Here is a 17,083-nt window from a genome sequence, read left to right as displayed (position 1 = left end):
CATGCTACTAAACAGTGAATGAGTCAACCAAGAAATCAGAAAGGAAATAAAAAAATATATGGAGATGAATGAAAATGGAAACACAACAGTCCAAAATCTCTGAGATGCAGCAAACACTACTCTGAGGGAATTTTATAGCAAAACAGGCCTATATAAAGAAGCAAGAGAAATCTCAAATAAACAACCTAACTTACACCTAAAGGAGCTAGAAAAAGAAGAACAAATAAAACTCAAAACAAGTAGTAGGAAGGAAATAGTAAAGATCAAAGCAGAAATAAATGATATAGAAACTAAAAAAAAAAAAAAATAGATCAATGAAACCAGGAGCTGGTTCATTAAAAAGATCAACAAAATTGATAAGCCTTTTTAGCCAGACTCATCAAAAGAGAAAGAGAGACAGCGATAACTCAAATAAACAAAATCATAAATAAAAGAGGAGAAACAGGGACTCCTGGGTAGCTCAGCAGTTGAGCTAAGCAGTTGACCATCCAGTCCAATAACTTGTAGAATAGTTTGACCTCTGCCTTTTTCTACTTTTATTTCTAACTACTAATAAACACAAATCCTTTAATTTTATATCCTAGGATCTGAATCATACTGGAAATATCCAGGGTTTTTGTTTGTTTTCTTGCTTATAAAAGAGATAATTGTTCATCATAGAAAACTGATACAAAAATATACAAAGAACAAGGTTTACTTGTCCTTACTCCCAGTATAACAAAGTTATCATAATGTGTGTACCAATGCATGCTTTTTTCATAAAAATTATACAAAATCATTTGTCCTGTCCTTAACTGGTAACTTATTCATTTTAGTGTCTGTAGAACATTCTAATTTAAAAATCAGTCACGTGAGATTCAAACTCTCCTTTATGACCACAGCCAACACTCTCTTGCAAAGGCTCTGGTTACAGCCAGCTCCTGCTCTGTCAGGAGCATTGGCTTGTGCCTGTTACTGAATGCAGACTGTAATGGCAATTGAGATTCATGCAAAGCAGAGCACATTCAAATGCAGCACAAGTTTCAATTAAAACAATCCTATGCCAAGTGAGGGCAACCTGCATCCCATAGACCACTCCTTTCTTTTTTCTCAATTATAAACAAACATTACAATGAAAATCTTCACTCAAGTGTTTTATTATGGCTTTGGTACATTCTTAAAATTGGAAACCTGACTAAAATTATACAAATATTTTTTAAGACTCCTAAAACCTGGTTTTAGGAGATCCTGGTTGAAGGTCTGCCTTTGGCCAAGGTCATGATCCAGGGGTCCTCGGATCCAGTCCTGCAATGGGGTGGGGGATAAGCTTCCAGTTTAGCTGGAAGTCTGCTTCTCTCCATCTCCCTCTGCCCCTCACCTCCCTATCTCCCTGCCATGTCTCTCTCAAATGGGTAAATAAAATCTTAAAAAAAAAAAATGCTCCTGAAATCATAATGTTAAATTGATTTCCAGAAAAACATCGTTTTCTCAACACCCATAATGTAGAACATGCTAATCTTTCGAACTCAAATATAAATACACAAAAGTATCTTATTTCAAATATTTTTGTTTGAAATTATCACTATTTATTGGTGACTGATTTTTGCCTTAGGTTTACTTATAGTCATTTAGGACAAAGATCCCTTGAACTACAAATTATGTAAGACTAACCTGATAAATACTGGAAGGATAAACCACTGGTATAATGGTAAGTTGGATGGAGTTCTGATAGTAGCATTTGCCAGTTTCATTCTTGTAAATACTGCCACCCTGGCCATATTGCAAACCTGAATATTTAAGAATTAGCTCTCTGGAGTCAGCTCCAACTCATCATAAAGAAAACCTATCTAAACAAAACTGATAAGTTTTCCAATTCTCCATGCTATTTGAATGGTAGAGTGCCTATAAAAAAAGGTAAACATCAGTTCCAGTACCTTAACGTATTGTTGCATTTTAGGTACAAAGTTGGAAAGTTGGCAACTGGAGCTCTTATTTCATATTATTTTTACTCATTAATTTTAGCATTTTTATCAATTTTCTATACATAGCCTTCAGTATTTATGTAGACTATGACAATGTTTCAGTACTTTGAATCATATCTTGTTTACCACTTTATCTTATCTGGGACAAATACTTTCCAAAATATAATATGCTCCTTAATTTTAGGTAGTTTTATCGTCATATTCAAGTAACTCTTCCATTATGAATTCCTCTACTCCAAATGACCTCAGAAATATTTCCTTCTGATTATTTAAAAGCTTAATATTTATTTTAATTAAAATCAACATAGGTTTTTTTTCCTTTCAGCATTTTATTTTTTTTGTTTTTTAAGATTTTATTTATTTATGGGGATCCCTGGGTGGCTCAGCGGTTTAGCGCCTGCCTTTGGCCCAGGGTGCGATCCTGGAGTCCCGGGATCGAGTCCCACATCGGGCTCCCAGCATGGAGCCTGCATCTCCCTCCTACTGTGTCTCTGTCTCTCTTTCTGTCTGTGTCTGTCATAAATAAATAAATAAATCTTTAAAAAAAAAGATTTTATTTATTTATTCATAGAGACTGACAGAGAAAGAGGCAGGCTCTAAACCACTGAGCCACCCAGGGATCCCCCCTCCTTTCAGCATTTTAAATGACACACAATTGAGGATTATTGTGGGCACATCAGTCTTTTGGAGGACAGTTGCTGACAAAGGACAATTTAGTTGGGAATAAAAGTCTGTATTTAGATATCTTTGCTAAAAAATAGTCTTGCGTTATGGACACTGGTTTGGTGCAAAAATAAATGTGTAAAAATGTTAACAAATATGCCAAAGTTAAATGTTTTGCTCCTCATTTATAAGCCACACGATTTCTTTGCCTTTCTGGAAAAAAATTTTAACCTACCCATAGCCTTTCATCCAGAAAGAGACCTCTCTATGGCCATGATTCCATCAGATGTGGGGACCAAGTTATAAAAATACTAAGACTAAAATATCTTTCCATATTTTTCAAATAATTTATAAGGAATATGTATTGTAAATATAACCATATTTGATTTTCATATGTACATGTCCCTCTGCTATTCAGATTGAGCCACAATATGCATAATTTCTGGGTTAAAAATTTTAGATAGAAGCATTTTATTTGCATTATTCTACTATAAATTTAAAAGATAGTACTGATGGGATTTATCAGAAATTAACACTTTCAAAAAATCTATATTAATTATGTGAATTTGGTTTGAAACATATGTATAAACTGGTCAAAGGAGTAGAATTGGCCAGAAATAGATCCACTTAGTGTACAATAAAAGTGATGTCACAAAACAAGGAAAAACAAAGGGTAGTTTAATACCTAGTAGGAAAAACATGGTTTAAAAATGTAAGGAAAGGAGTTACAAACAATATTATAAAGTAAAACAGAATTTTATCCAGAATAATTCAAGACACTGCTATAAAATATGGTAATAAAAATATAATACAGATACCTCTTTATTTAAATTTAAGGTGGAGAAAAGCTACAAAACCAAAAAATGAACAAATTTTTTCTAAATAAAAACGTTAATATTCTTCATGTGAGGAATCATCAGAAATAAAATAAAAGGGAATCAGAAAACTGATGTATTCCCTTTACTTGCTAAATATATATTTCAAATACTCCTCTGTTAAAATAAAACAGATTCCTTTCCTAAGAATTTCTATTGAGATAGAAAGAAGGAAATACCCTTAGTGGATATTTCCTAATATTAATAACAGTACAGTGAGGGATCCCTGGGTGGCGCAGCGGTTTAGCGCCTGCCTTTGGCCCAGGGCGCGATCCTGGAGACCCGGGATCGAATCCCATATCGGGCTCCTGGTGCATGGAGCCTGCTTCTCCCTCTGCCTATGTCTCTGCCTCTCTCTCTCTCTCTCTCTCTGTGTGTGACTATCAAAAATAAATAAAAATTAAAAAAAAAAAAAATAACAGTACAGTGAGATGTTTACTCTCAAACATGACTAGTAATAAATATAAATGGCTGATACTTTCTAGAGAAAAATTTATCTGTAGAAAACTTAGAGCTTTAAAAATGTTCAAAATATTTAATTCAACAATTACACTTCTAAGACTAATCCTAAAAAACAGAGGATATGTACATAAAGATATCAGTCAGTCTAAAAAAAAAAGATATCAGTCAGTCTTAAAAATAATAGGATTCATAGATATGATGGAATTATGGTTTGCAAGATAAACCAAATGGAAGAAAATACACTAAAATGTTGAAAGCAGCTATCTCTAGATAAAAGATCATAGGTAAATTTTGCCTTTATTCCATAAATATTTCAGTACTTTTCATTATTTATTTATTTTAGAGAAAGAAAGGAAGAGAGAGCACAAGCAGGAGGGGCAGAGGAAGAGGAAGAGAGACAGAGAATCTCATTCAGACTTCTGCTGAGTGCAGAGCCTAACACTGGGCTCAATCTCATGACCCTGAGATCATGACCTGAGTTGAAAACAAGAGCTGGACACTTAACTAACTATGCCACTCAGGTGCTCCAGATATTTCAGTATTTTCCAATTTGCTTTTCTATGATCAACATGTTATTCTCATAATTAAGTTCAAGGATAATTTAATTACTATAAAGTATTAAAATTAATTAAAAATGTGTTCACCAAAATTATTTAGTCTATATGAAACACAAACATTACATTATCAAGTGAAAATCAACATTCATATTTGCATTTGGCATATGATTCCAATTTTGTTTTATGAATCATCATAATACACATGCATATAAAATCACTGAGAAGAAATATGGAAAAACATAAACATAAATTATCCATTGGTTAGGATATCACTGATGCAAGTTATTTCTTAACATCTGTCTGTATTTTCCAGTTATTCATAATGGACATATGTGCTTTTTATAATCTGGAAAATATATTCATAAAACACAGTCTAAATATATCTACCATATATCAAAATTGTCTGCTTTACATAAAACAGTAAGATAATTCTACTTTGCACACAAATTATCATGTTTACCTAAAATGTCAGAGGAATTCAACAGTTCATGTTACACCCTCTTCACAATCACCAACATTTCACGTGGAGCAGTAACCTCATCCCCTCATTATCCCCAACACAGTCCACCCCCAGCACTAAGTTTAACCACAGTGAGTTGAAAGAGAAAATGGATCCAACGGATTTACCTTTTTGCTACTTAGTGGCTGAATAACTATAGAAAGTTATTTAATCTCTCTGTGCTTAAGACTCCAAATGTTATAAATGAAGATAATAAGTTTCTCACAAATTTAAGTATAAGAATTAAAGTAAATATTGATGGGATGCCTAAATGGCTCAGTCAGTTAAGTGTCAAACTCTGGATTTCAGCTCAGGTCATGATCTCAGGTTTGTGGGATTAAGTCCCACATTGGGCTCCATGCTGGGCGTGGAACCTGAAGATTCTTTCTCCCCCTCTGTCCTTCCCACTGTTCAAGCTCTCCTTCTTTAAATAAATAAATAAATAGATAGATGATAGATAGATAGATAATAAATAAATAAATAAAGATTTAAAAGTGACTATTAATTATACTTGAGTGACACAGGGTTTTTTGTGCATATTTATTTGTGTTGTATCCTATCTCTAAAGAATTTCTGAGGTGGCCTTTACTATTTATTCAATCTAAATAAATAGATTAAAAAGAAAGACTACAAATAGGTCAACCATTTGGTTTAAAAGACTTGCCAAGATTGAGTTTAAAGATTGGTTCCTGGAAGCCACAGTAGTTCTCAGAACTATAAAATAAAAGGAAGCATATGATTATTGAGACAAAATACAAAGTGCTTTTACAATGAATCTCAAATACATTTTTCAATTAAGAATCTAAATCTGGATATCAGCACCTTTTGATTGTAGATATGGGAATGCAACTCCTTGCTGAATGAACAAGACAGTTTATTATGACTTAAAGGAATGACCCACAAACTATATGATGATGATCTTAAAAAGAAATTGGAACAGGGCCTCTATTAGAGGTAGGACTTCTCTGTTATTTATTTCTAATCACCATGTTATTACAGACAACTAGTCATTTCAAATTAACAGAGACCCAAATTTCAATTGTATGAAAGAGATTTCCCTTAATCATTTGCTGCATAGCATGGATCACATCCTTGTTCCTTAGACTATAAATCAATGGGTTCAACATTGGGCTTAAAAACGTATAAAAGACAGCAATTATTTTGGACTCCTCTACAGACTTCTCAGATGGACTCCTTAAGTACATGCAGAAGAGGGTGCCATAAAATAAGGTGACTATTGTCAAGTGGGAAGCACAAGTAGAAAAGGCTTTGTGCCTGCCTTCAGCAGAACGGATCCTCAAGATGGCTACAATAATGAAAAAGTAGGATAGCACAATGATGAAGAGAGAGCTTGACAGAGTCAAGCCAGCTACTACCAGCATCGCCATCTTTTTGACATGGGTGTCAGAGCAGGCCAACAGGATAAGAGGAGGATCTGCACAGTAGAAGTGGTTGATTTCAAGGGAGTCACAGAAGGACAAGTGAAAAGTCAACAGTGTCTGGGAGAGTCCATTAAGGTAACCACAAGTATAAGAGATCACCACTAGGGAGATGCAAATGTTCTTGGACATTCTGGTACTGTAATGAAGAGGGCTACAGATGGCTACATAGCGATCCAATGCCATTGAAGCAAGGATGTAAAACTCAGTGATCACCAGGGCAATGAAGAGAAGACACTGCGTGAAGCATCCAGCATAGGAGATGGTCTTCTGGTCTGAGAGGAAATTGTACAGCATGTTTGGAGTGATATTGGAAGAATAGCAAATGTCTACAAAGGAGAGGTGGCTAAGGAAGAAGTACATGGGAGTTTGCAGGTGGGAATTGGTCCCGATCAGCACAATCATGCACAGATTCCCTGCCAGCGTGACTAGATAGATCACCAGAAACACCCCAAACAGGATCTTCTCTAGTACTGGGTCATCTGTGAGTCCCAAGAGAATGAATCCCGTCACTGAAGTGTGGTTCGAGGAAGACATTTTCTTATTCCTTGAAAACTGAGAGTAGCAGAGAAGGTGAGGGATCCTGTCTAATCCAGATTCTGCATTTATTCCATCCATTTTTATCATTTACTCATTCATATATTACTAGGAAATCTCTCATCTCTTTTAACAAACTCATCATAACATCTACATAAATATTTTTGTCCTGTATCTCTGTTATCTCTTTCTCTTTCTCTCTCTCACTCTTGCTCTTGTTCTCACTTGTGTGTGTGTGTGTGTGTGTGTGTGTGTGTGTGTGTGTGTAGAATCGCATTTATTCTTGCCTTCTTGGAGGACTCCATATTTGGGTTTTGTTTTGTTTTTTTTTTCAAATTTTGTAAAAAGAAAAGTATGGGAGTTTAAAGCAGATAGGAAAAGCAGCAGGTCATTGGTATAATTCAAATGGAAAAATGAAGGAAGTTGGATTTTGAGGGTCCCTCCAGATCTGGTATCTTTCAGATACAAAATAACAGAAATATTTAGTACAACATTTTCACCTGATATCCATAGTGGTCTGTCTTAATTTTATTCAGAAGCCATTGAATTAGTAAATTTACCTCTTGCTAAATGACTAAGAAGTACTGAAGAATCATTCTCTCTGCTTAGTGAATTTACTCACTCATTCACATATACATATACATGTACATGTACACTGAGAACATTTTTTCCGTTCTAAGTTCTGGCTTTACAGCATTGAACAAATTCCCCATCCTCATGAATCATATATTGTAGGAGAAGGAACAGATATTACCACATAGACAAAGCTATAGAATGTGATGTCAGTTAGAAGCCAGTACTATGAAGAAAAATGAAGGTAGGATGCTTTTAGATAAACATTCGGAGAAGGTTCTTTGAAGAAAGTCTAATTTCAACAGTAAATAAAGAAACCAAGTAGGAGAAGAATATGGAGTTTTTTGTTTCCATTTTTTAGCAACTAACACATACATGAACATATTTGTTTTGGAAAGCACAGATGATGTTTTTATGTGGCCTTAGCTTCCAGCTGGAGCCACCATCTCTCAATACTTTATGAAAATAAGGTATGACTGGAAGACAATGCACCTCAAGAACTATACCTAAAGCTATTTTTATTTAGTTTTCACATATACATGAGAAGGGCTTGCATATAATTGATTTTTTAGAGAAGTTATAAAATATTAACATATCAATAGAAAAATCAAGTACATTTGATGAAATTAATTTTGTCCACATTGGTAGCATATTCATCTTCATACAAAAGAACAAATATATTCTTAGTGAAGAAATGTAGAAAATGACCTACCTGTGAAAGTTGACTACTGTATTTTGTCAAAACAAGGTGGAAACATTTATAATGTATTTCTCCAGCACATTCTCTAGAGTATTTTAGAAATAATTCTGAATAACTCATCAAAATAGTCTTTGTTCCTCAAGGGCACAACCTTAATTTGGTGCTTTGAGACCCTAGCTTCTCCTTTGAGGCCAAAAATCTATCTATGTACCCCGCTTGGTATTGAGTGTGTGAGATCTTTAGCAACAATAGTGAAATTATCCATCACCTTTAACACCATGGAAGAAGAAAAATAAGAGTATATAAGTTTTGTATTTATACTGTATGTTGGCAAATCGAACTCAAATAACAAAATATACAAAAAAAAGTTGTTTTTTTGTATGGTAAAATGAGAAAATTCTCATCAGAAGGCTTCATTGTTTCTCTGTAGATACTGAGGTTAGGTCATCCACTGAGAGTGAGGGGAAGAAAGGTGAAGTCAGTGAGAGATTTGAGGAGCAGAAAGAATGTACAAAGCAGAAGACCAATGAAAAGAAGTAAAAGTAGAAGTCAGGGATGAGGACCCTTTAACAGTGGACACCATGGATTTATATTGGAACCAATCTGCCCCATTGAGTTAATTTCATCAACATGCTAACAATCAAAGATGAGTCTGAGAGCCAGGATCATTCATAAAATTGATGATTCATAAAACTGGTGATTTAGAAGGATGATCAAAAGTAGACTAAAGAATATTTGAACATTGGCACTGCATTTGTTAGAGAATGAAAGAATCTAGAGATGCTTTCACTAGTCTGTATCTTCTAGGGAACAGATATTTCCAAGTCAAAGTGTAGGTTATTCAAGAAAAGAGAGACATCTGATTCTGTTAGATGTCTAAATGGTGGTGTTAACCTTAAAAATAAACATTGCCAGTTATTTTGACAGCAAAAAAAAAAAAAAATGAGTTAGGAGGGGAATAAAAGAGAATTACAATCCAGGACAAATTGTGGCAAAATTTTAGACAAATCGAAGGAACAAAGGAGAACTGCACTTTTTAAGGAGAAAAGGGGTATGTTGGGAAGGGTATTAGTACTAAAAGTCCATTGGAGGAAACGGAGTTCAGTGTGATGGCTTTTCATTGATGGAGCTGTTGCTGGGGTGGGGATTGAGGGAGCTGTGGATGAAGACAGCCTCTGTTCCTCAGGCTGTAGTAGTAGAGTAGTATCCACGTGCAAGGTCAAGTCCATGTAAGTTCACACCTGACTCTTCCTGTTGGGTCTGCAACTGACTACAGTATTAGAATGTGAGAGCTCTCCCTATGGAAACCTCCCAACTCCGTTGTAGTGAAGTTTCCCGTTAATAATTTTCATAGTGGGTTATGCTATGAGAAATTAGACATGGAGTAAAAGCTGCATATCAACATCAAAATGTAGATTGTTATCAACTCACCACATTTGAGATTTGAATGTGACCATATTATTTTCAGAATGAAGTGGAAAGATTTCTCTCTCAATTTTTCTCTCATTCTTATCCTGATTCCTTGCACAGATCACATAATAAAATTTAAACAGTGAAACCTACTGTTTAATTATTCCCATGAAATAAGTTTCTTGTAGGATTATAAAGCTCATTGTAGGATGGTAGAGCCCTTACTTCCTGACCATTTACTGTGGAGATTCCTTGTTTTACATAAAAAGAGTTGGGCAGCCTGGGTGGCTCAGGGGTTTAGCACTGCCTTCAGCCCAGGGTGTGATCCTGGAGACCAGGATTGAGTCCCATGTCAGGTTCCCTGCATGGAGCCTGCTTCTCCCTCTGCCTGTGTCTCTGCCTCGTGTGTGTGTGTGTGTGTGTGTGTGTGTGTGTGTGTGTGTGTGTCTCATGAATAAATAAATAAAATCTTTAAAAAAAAAAAGGATTGAAGATTTAAAGACACTTCTTTAAACATAATGCTAGCTTTTCATTTGAAGAAAACTTGTCCCAAAGTACCTGAACATGTATGTATTTAAGTATTTCCTAATATACTATAATATATGCATTGGAATAAGCATAGGATTTACAAAAAGACTTTTCCAATAGGACTAGCTCAATAGTAACTGAATAGGCAAAACGCAGTGAATTAGTTCTTTGAGCTCTGGAAGAGCAAAGTGTCTGGACTTTTCAGTATGGGATAGCTTCATCAGAAGTCCACACATAAAAAGTCAATATTCATAAGAACAAAAAAGTCTATATTCTTTTGTTTATATAGCAATGGATAAAGATAAGACTTTACCTAGATATATGATAATAATTCAAAGAAGAATTTTATGCATTCTTATTTTCCCAGAAAGTCTTCAGAGGACTCTGCTTAAATTATACTTGAAGACCTGAATTCCTTAGTTAATATCACCCTGCTTCAGTTGCAATAACCAATTGATCTGTCTGCTAAAAAGACACAGATACACAAATGTCACGACAGGTAGTAGAAAATATCATCCTGACATTGTTTGTTACTTACATTTTTGTGATTATTCAATTGGCTGTCTTTTTAAAAGTTACAGCAGGTCAAGGACACCTAGGTGGCTCAGTCTGTTGAGTGATCAACTCTTGGTTTTGGCCTGGGTCATGATCTTGTGGCCCTGACATCAAGCCCTGTGTGGGTCTCTGTGGGGAGTCTCCTTAAGATTCTCTACCTCTGCCCCTCCCCTCACTCTCTTTCTTTCTCTGGGATAAATAAGTAAATCTTTTTTCAAAAACATTTACAGCAGGTCCTACATTTTACTGGAAGTTCTAATCTATATAATAAAGTTATGCAGATATGACAGGATAAAATAAAATTATGCTATTCACAGATCATAGGACAGTTTACATACGATCTCCTTTGGAAGGTCATATTACACATAAATCATTTATATTATTATGCAAAAACCTATTGTAACCAAACTAACATGAATTACAGATAGAGATTATATCCGATGGAATTGTCATACACAAAAAACTTTATTTGCAGCAAATGAGATCGTGAAGAATAACTTCCAAAGACTCCCTGAAAGGAGGTGAGCTGGTTCTTTCCATTTAGGGCTTAGAGTGAATATTCAAAAAGAGGAACTTGAGATACCTGAGTGGCTCATTGGCTTAGATCAGGGTTATCAATCTTAAAAAAAAAAAAACAGAGGAACTTGTCATTGCATGTAAAGCCATACACTTGTGCTGGGAGGTTTAAAAAACATGCCTAGACACCATTGAATGTTATATTAGAAGCATGGGCTCTTCCTAGGGCAGAGACTTTAATATAATGAAGCAGAAGAAACTGCCTGACAAAGGGAAGGGCCATGTCCCTGCTCTAAGAGCCGGTATAACCAGGATGGAGTCTTGGGCTTGATATTTCAGCTAAGAAATTCAGAGCCTTGCTTGTTCATGGACTGGAAGTGAAACCCCTATAGAAAGGTAAAGTTGGATGAGAATGAAGATGAACATACTTGTCTTTCAGGAAAGCTTGACTTTAAACTGAAATTTTTCCTTTCCTCCTTCTTGAAGCCGGCCCTTCCCCTTCACTTGCTTTTCTGTAGAATCTTTTTTTTTTTTTTATTGGAGTTCAATTTGCCAACATATAGCATAACACCCAGGGCTCATCCTGTCAAGTGTCCCCCTCAGTGCCCGTCACCCAGTCACCCCCACCCCTCGCCCACCTCCCTTTCCACCACCCCTTGTTCTTTTCCCAGAGTTAGGAGTCTTTCAGGTTCTGTCTCCCTTTCTGATATTTCCCACTCATTTTTTTCTCATTTCCCCTTTATTCCCTTTCACTATTTTTTATATTCCCCAAATGAATGAGAACATATAATGTTTGTCCTTCTCCGATTGACTTATTTCACTCAGCATAATACCCTCCAGTTCCATCCACGTCAAAGCAAATGGTGGGTATTTGTCATTTCTAATGGATGAGGAATATTCCATTGTATCCATAGACCACATCTTCTTTATCCATTCATCTTTCGATGGACACCGAGGCTCCTTCCACAGTTTGGCTATTGTGGCCATTGCTGCTAGAAATATCGGGGTGCAGGTGTCCCAGTGTTTCATTGCATCTGTATCTTTGGGGTAAATCTCCAGCAGTGCAATTGCTGGGTCGTAGGGCAGATCTATTTTTAACTCTTTGAAGAACCTCCACACAGTTTTCCAGAGTGGCTGCACCAGTTCACATTCCCACCAACAGTGCAAGAGGGTTCCCCTTTCTCCACATCCTCTCCAACATTTGTGGTTTCCTGCCTTGTTAATTTTCCCCATTCTCACTGGTGTGAGGTGGTATCTCATTGTGGTTTTGATTTGTATTTCCCTGATGGCAAGTGATGCGGAGCATTTTCTCATGTGCTTGTTGGCCATGTCTATGTCTTCGTCTGTCAGATTTCTGTTCATGTCTTTTGCCCATTTCATGATTGGATTGTTTGATTCTTGGGTATTGAGTTCAATAAGTTTTTTATAGATCTTGGAAACTAGCCCTTTATCTGATATGTCATTTGCAAATATCTTCTCCCATTCTGTAGGTTGTCTTTTAGTTTTGTTGACTGTATCCTTTGCTGTGCAAAAGCTTCTTATCTTGATGAAGTCTTAATAGTTCATTTTTGCTTTTGTTTCTCTTGCCTTCATGGATGTATCTTGCAAGAAGTTACTGTGGCCGAGTTCAAAAAGGGTGTTGCCTGTGTTCTCCTCTAGGATTTTGATGGAATCTTGTCTCACATTTAGATCTTTCATCCATTTTGAGTTTATCTTTGTGTATGGTGCAAGAGAGTGGTCTAGTTCCATTCTTCTGCATGTGGATGTCCAATTTTCCCAGCACCAACTATTGAAGACACTGTATTTTTTCCAATGGATAGTCTTTTCTCCTTTATCGAATATTAGTTGACCATAGAGTTGAGGGTCCACTTCTGGGTTCTCTATTCTGTTCCATTGATCTATGTGTCTGTTTTTGTGCCAGTACCACCCTGTCTTGATGACCACAGCTTTATAGTACAATCTGACATCTGGCATTGTGATGCCCCCAGCTATGGTTTTCTTTTTTAATATTCCCCTGGCTATTTGGGGTCTTTTCTGATTCCACACTAATCTTAAGATGATTTCTTCCAACTCTTTGAAGAAAGTCCATGGTACTTTGATAGGGTTTGCATTGAATGTGTTAATTGCCCTGGGTAGCATTGACATTTTCACAATATTAATTCTTCCGATCTATAAGCATGAAATATTTTTCCATCTCTTTGTGTCTTCCTCAATTTCTTTCAGAAGTGTTCTATAGTTTTGAGGGTATAGATCCTTTACCTCTTTGGTTAGGTTTATTCCTAGGTATCTTATGCTTTTGGTTGCAATTGTAAATGGGATTGACTCCTTAATTTCTCTTTCTTCAGTCTCATTGTTAGTGTATAGAAATGCCACTGATTTCTGGGCATTGATTTTGTATCCTGCCACGCTACCAAATTGCTGTATGAGTTCTAGCAATCTTGGGGTGGAGTCTTTGGGGTTTTCTATGTACAGTATCATGTCATCTGTGAAAAGGGAGAGTTTACTTCTTCTTTGCCAATTTGAATGCCTTTTATTTCTTCTTGTTGCCTGATTGCTGAGGCTAGGACTTCTAGTACTATGTTGAATAGCAATGGTGAGAGTAGGAACTCGGTATGGATGTTGACACCTCGCTGACTTCAATGTACACTGAGTAACAACACCCACACGGCCTGTATTTTCCTATAAAACTCCTCAGCCTTTTACAGCCCCCTGCCCCCCACCCTACCCTTAACCGCCTGCTAGCTTGCAGTGTTGGGAGGCATTACCCTTCTGCAGCCTCCTTTGCCTGGCAAAATAATAAACTATCCTCCTTCTTTTTCCCCAAAATGTCTTCTAGTTACATATTTTGGTTCCAGAACACAGAAGTTTTTGACAACAGAACCAAATGAATTCCCTGAGAAAACAAGCTTTAAATTTTCTACTGGTTTTAACCTCATTAACCCTATGGGGCATGGTTTCAGTTCTGCCAAAACAGCTCAAGAATGTGGGATCCCTGGGTGGCCCAGGGGTTTGGCGCCTGCCTTTGGCCCAGGGCGCGATCCTGGAGACCCGGGATCGAATCCCACGTCGGGCTCCCGGTGCATGGAGCCTGCTTCTCCCTCTGCCTGTGTCTCTGCCTCTCTCTCTTTCTCTCTCTGTGACTATCATAAATAAATAAACATTTAAAAAAAATTTTAAAAAGAATGTACTTTAGGTCACTCTTGACCATTGACACAGCACTGGGAATTTTACCATTGATTTATTATGTCTGATGTAGTTAGGCTATTTCCTGGCTAGGTAGACATTATTAGTTTCTGCATTCCCTTTGCTTCCTTAAAATCCTTAACTATTGAGGTTTTTGCATTTCTTGGTAATTTTTTTTTAAGATTTTTATTTGTTTATTCATGAGAGACTCACAGAGAGAGGCAGAGACATAGGCAGAGACAGAGGGAGAAGCAGGTTCCATGCAGGGAGTCTGATGGGGGGCTCGATCCCAGGACTCCAGGATCACACCTTAGGCTGAAGGCAGGGGCTCAACAGCTGAGCAACCTGGGTGTCCCACATTTCTTTGTAATTCTATCACTTCCTTGGATGTCCTTGCAGAAGTCTGCTCCAGTTAGTAGACCCTTAGGGCACAGATCATGGAAAATAGCTGGGGACCTAAAATGACTTCTCCTAAAATGACTATGTCTCATCTTTCATTTTCTGGAAGCTACTAACTCTTTCTGCATACACTGCCATAACTGAAATTAAAAAAAAAAATAAGTATTATTGGATGCCTGGGTGGCTCAGTGGTTTAACCCCTGCCTTTGGCCCAGGGCATGATCCTGGAGTCCTGGGATCAAATCCCACATCAGGCTCCTTGCATGGAGCCTGCTTCTCCCTCTGCCTGTATCTATGCCTCCCTCTCTTTCTGTGTCTCTCATGAATAAGTAAATAAAATCTTTTTAAAATTTAAGTATTATCTTAAGTATAATATTAAGTATAACATCAAATGCATACACTACTTAGAAATGAATATAATAAAACTATGCAAGAGATTGGATCTGAAAACCACAAAACATTGCAGAGAGAAATTAAAGACCTAAATAGTGAAGAGACTGAGATATATCACTTGTGGATTGGAATATTTGATATTGTTAAGTTGTCAATTCTTCCTGAATTGATCAATAATTTTAATGCCAGTCCACTCAACATTTCAGCAGGCTTATCTTTTCAAAAATTGAAAACTGATTCTAAAATACATAGATAAATATTTTTTAAAAAGACTTAAATTAGCCAAAGAAAGCCATTTGGAGAGTGAAGAAAAATTATTAAATGATCTAGCCTACCTAATTTTAAGAGTTAATAGGAAGTGATAGTACTGAAACGATGTATAGATCTGAGGATAACAAATAGATTAATTGCACAGAATAGAGAATCCAGAAGTATACTCACCCATATTAACTCAGTGGATCTTTAAACAAAGTTACAGAGTTATAGCAAAAGGGAATGCCACTGGAAAAATTAATCTCTAGAAAAATTTAACTTCAAGCTCTGTATCACATCTGTCATGAGCATGCTATGAAGGCGCACACACGATTTGTGTCTTTCCACAATGTCAGGTTTATTTAATCATAAAGCAAAGTTAAATAACAATTATAAAGCAGGTTCAGAGACCAAATTCAACGACATTTCCCCATGGTTAAACTTGGCTTCTTATACAGCACACAGAACAGACAAACCACACAACATACAAGATAACAGAAGAGTGTAGGAAGTTGGCTAGAACCAAACGTGAGATCAGTCTGTGAGTCTCAGTGTGGTCCAGGTCAGCTCTGGGCACTTCCTGACTATTCTGTTCAAGCAAGGGAGGATTTCAGATCTGTTTGGAGATCAGTTGGGCAGAGCTTTCTGTAGTGGCTGCTTTTTTTAAGTGCTCAGACATAGAGAGGTCACGTCTGAAGATTCTGACAGCTGCCCAAATCCACTCTTTTTTAAAAAAATTTAATCAGCTGCAGGTCCCCACAGACCTCCTCTGGTTCTGCTCATTATCAGTTTTTGGGGTGTCAGCTGATGCTGGTCCAGGCTGTGTCATCTAGCTGCAGTACCTTTAGTTGCTTGCATCATTGTTTGACATAGGCCCCTGCTTTACAAAGGCTCCTGCTTCACATGAGAGATTCCATTTGCTCACTACAACATCATACCCCAAAATTCCAATACTAACATGTATGGATCACAGGACTAAATGTAAACACTAAATCTACAAGTCCTCTAGGGGCAAAAATAAAAGAATGTCTTCATGATTTTAAAAAATTGACCAAAAAATTGACCAAAAGTTTCTCAGGGTGTACAGAAAAATCATTCATTGTGAAACAAATATATAAACTTTATGGGAACAAATCTCTTTTTTTGTGTGTATGCGTGATCACAGGTATTAGTTTTTAATACTATTAACTGAGCCACTTTCACCCCTAGTATGAAAGAGAAGTCCTTACATGGCAATGTATCTGTAAAAATTATGTGACCAAATTTCAAAACATGCACTCTTCAAAAATAATGTTAAAATAATGAAAAGGTGAGTCACAGACTAGAAAAAATATTCATATAGAGTAATTCTGATAAAGACTTGCATTCAGAATACATAAAGATCTTCCATAACTTACTGATCAAAATGAAACAACAAAATGTAAGAGACACTTCATAAAAGAAGATACAAGAATGGTCAAAAACCACGTGAAAATCATTTCAATATCCGTAATTGTCAAAGAAATGTAAATTATAACTACCAAAGGAAAACACTTCATACCCAACCTCCACAGCAAGAACTTAGCCGATTGTGACAAAAGG

At 36.5% G+C, this 17,083-nt stretch overlaps 3 protein-coding genes across 3 annotated transcripts in view; 1 reads left to right on the top strand and 2 right to left on the bottom strand.

Moving 5' to 3' along the window:
- The window catches only part of LOC112663682 (olfactory receptor 5M3), a 145,059-nt gene that overhangs the window by 87,118 nt on the left and 40,858 nt on the right, over positions 1 to 17,083 (bottom strand). The window lies entirely within an intron of this gene.
- LOC112663144 (olfactory receptor 1019) overlaps positions 1 to 17,083 on the top strand; it is a 51,158-nt gene that overhangs the window by 9,034 nt on the left and 25,041 nt on the right. The window lies entirely within an intron of this gene.
- On the bottom strand, positions 6,025 to 6,993 carry LOC112663570 (olfactory receptor 5M10-like). Its single transcript, XM_025452652.1, has one exon. It carries the CDS (start codon positions 6,991 to 6,993, stop codon positions 6,025 to 6,027), a length of 969 nt encoding a protein of 322 aa, XP_025308437.1.

Source organism: Canis lupus, chromosome 18 (genome assembly GCF_003254725.2).
Source record: "Canis lupus dingo isolate Sandy chromosome 18, ASM325472v2, whole genome shotgun sequence".
Taxonomy (NCBI): Eukaryota; Metazoa; Chordata; class Mammalia; order Carnivora; family Canidae; genus Canis; species Canis lupus.
The sequence above is the reverse complement of the archived record's forward strand: the minus strand, read 5'-3'. Positions and strand labels throughout refer to the sequence as shown.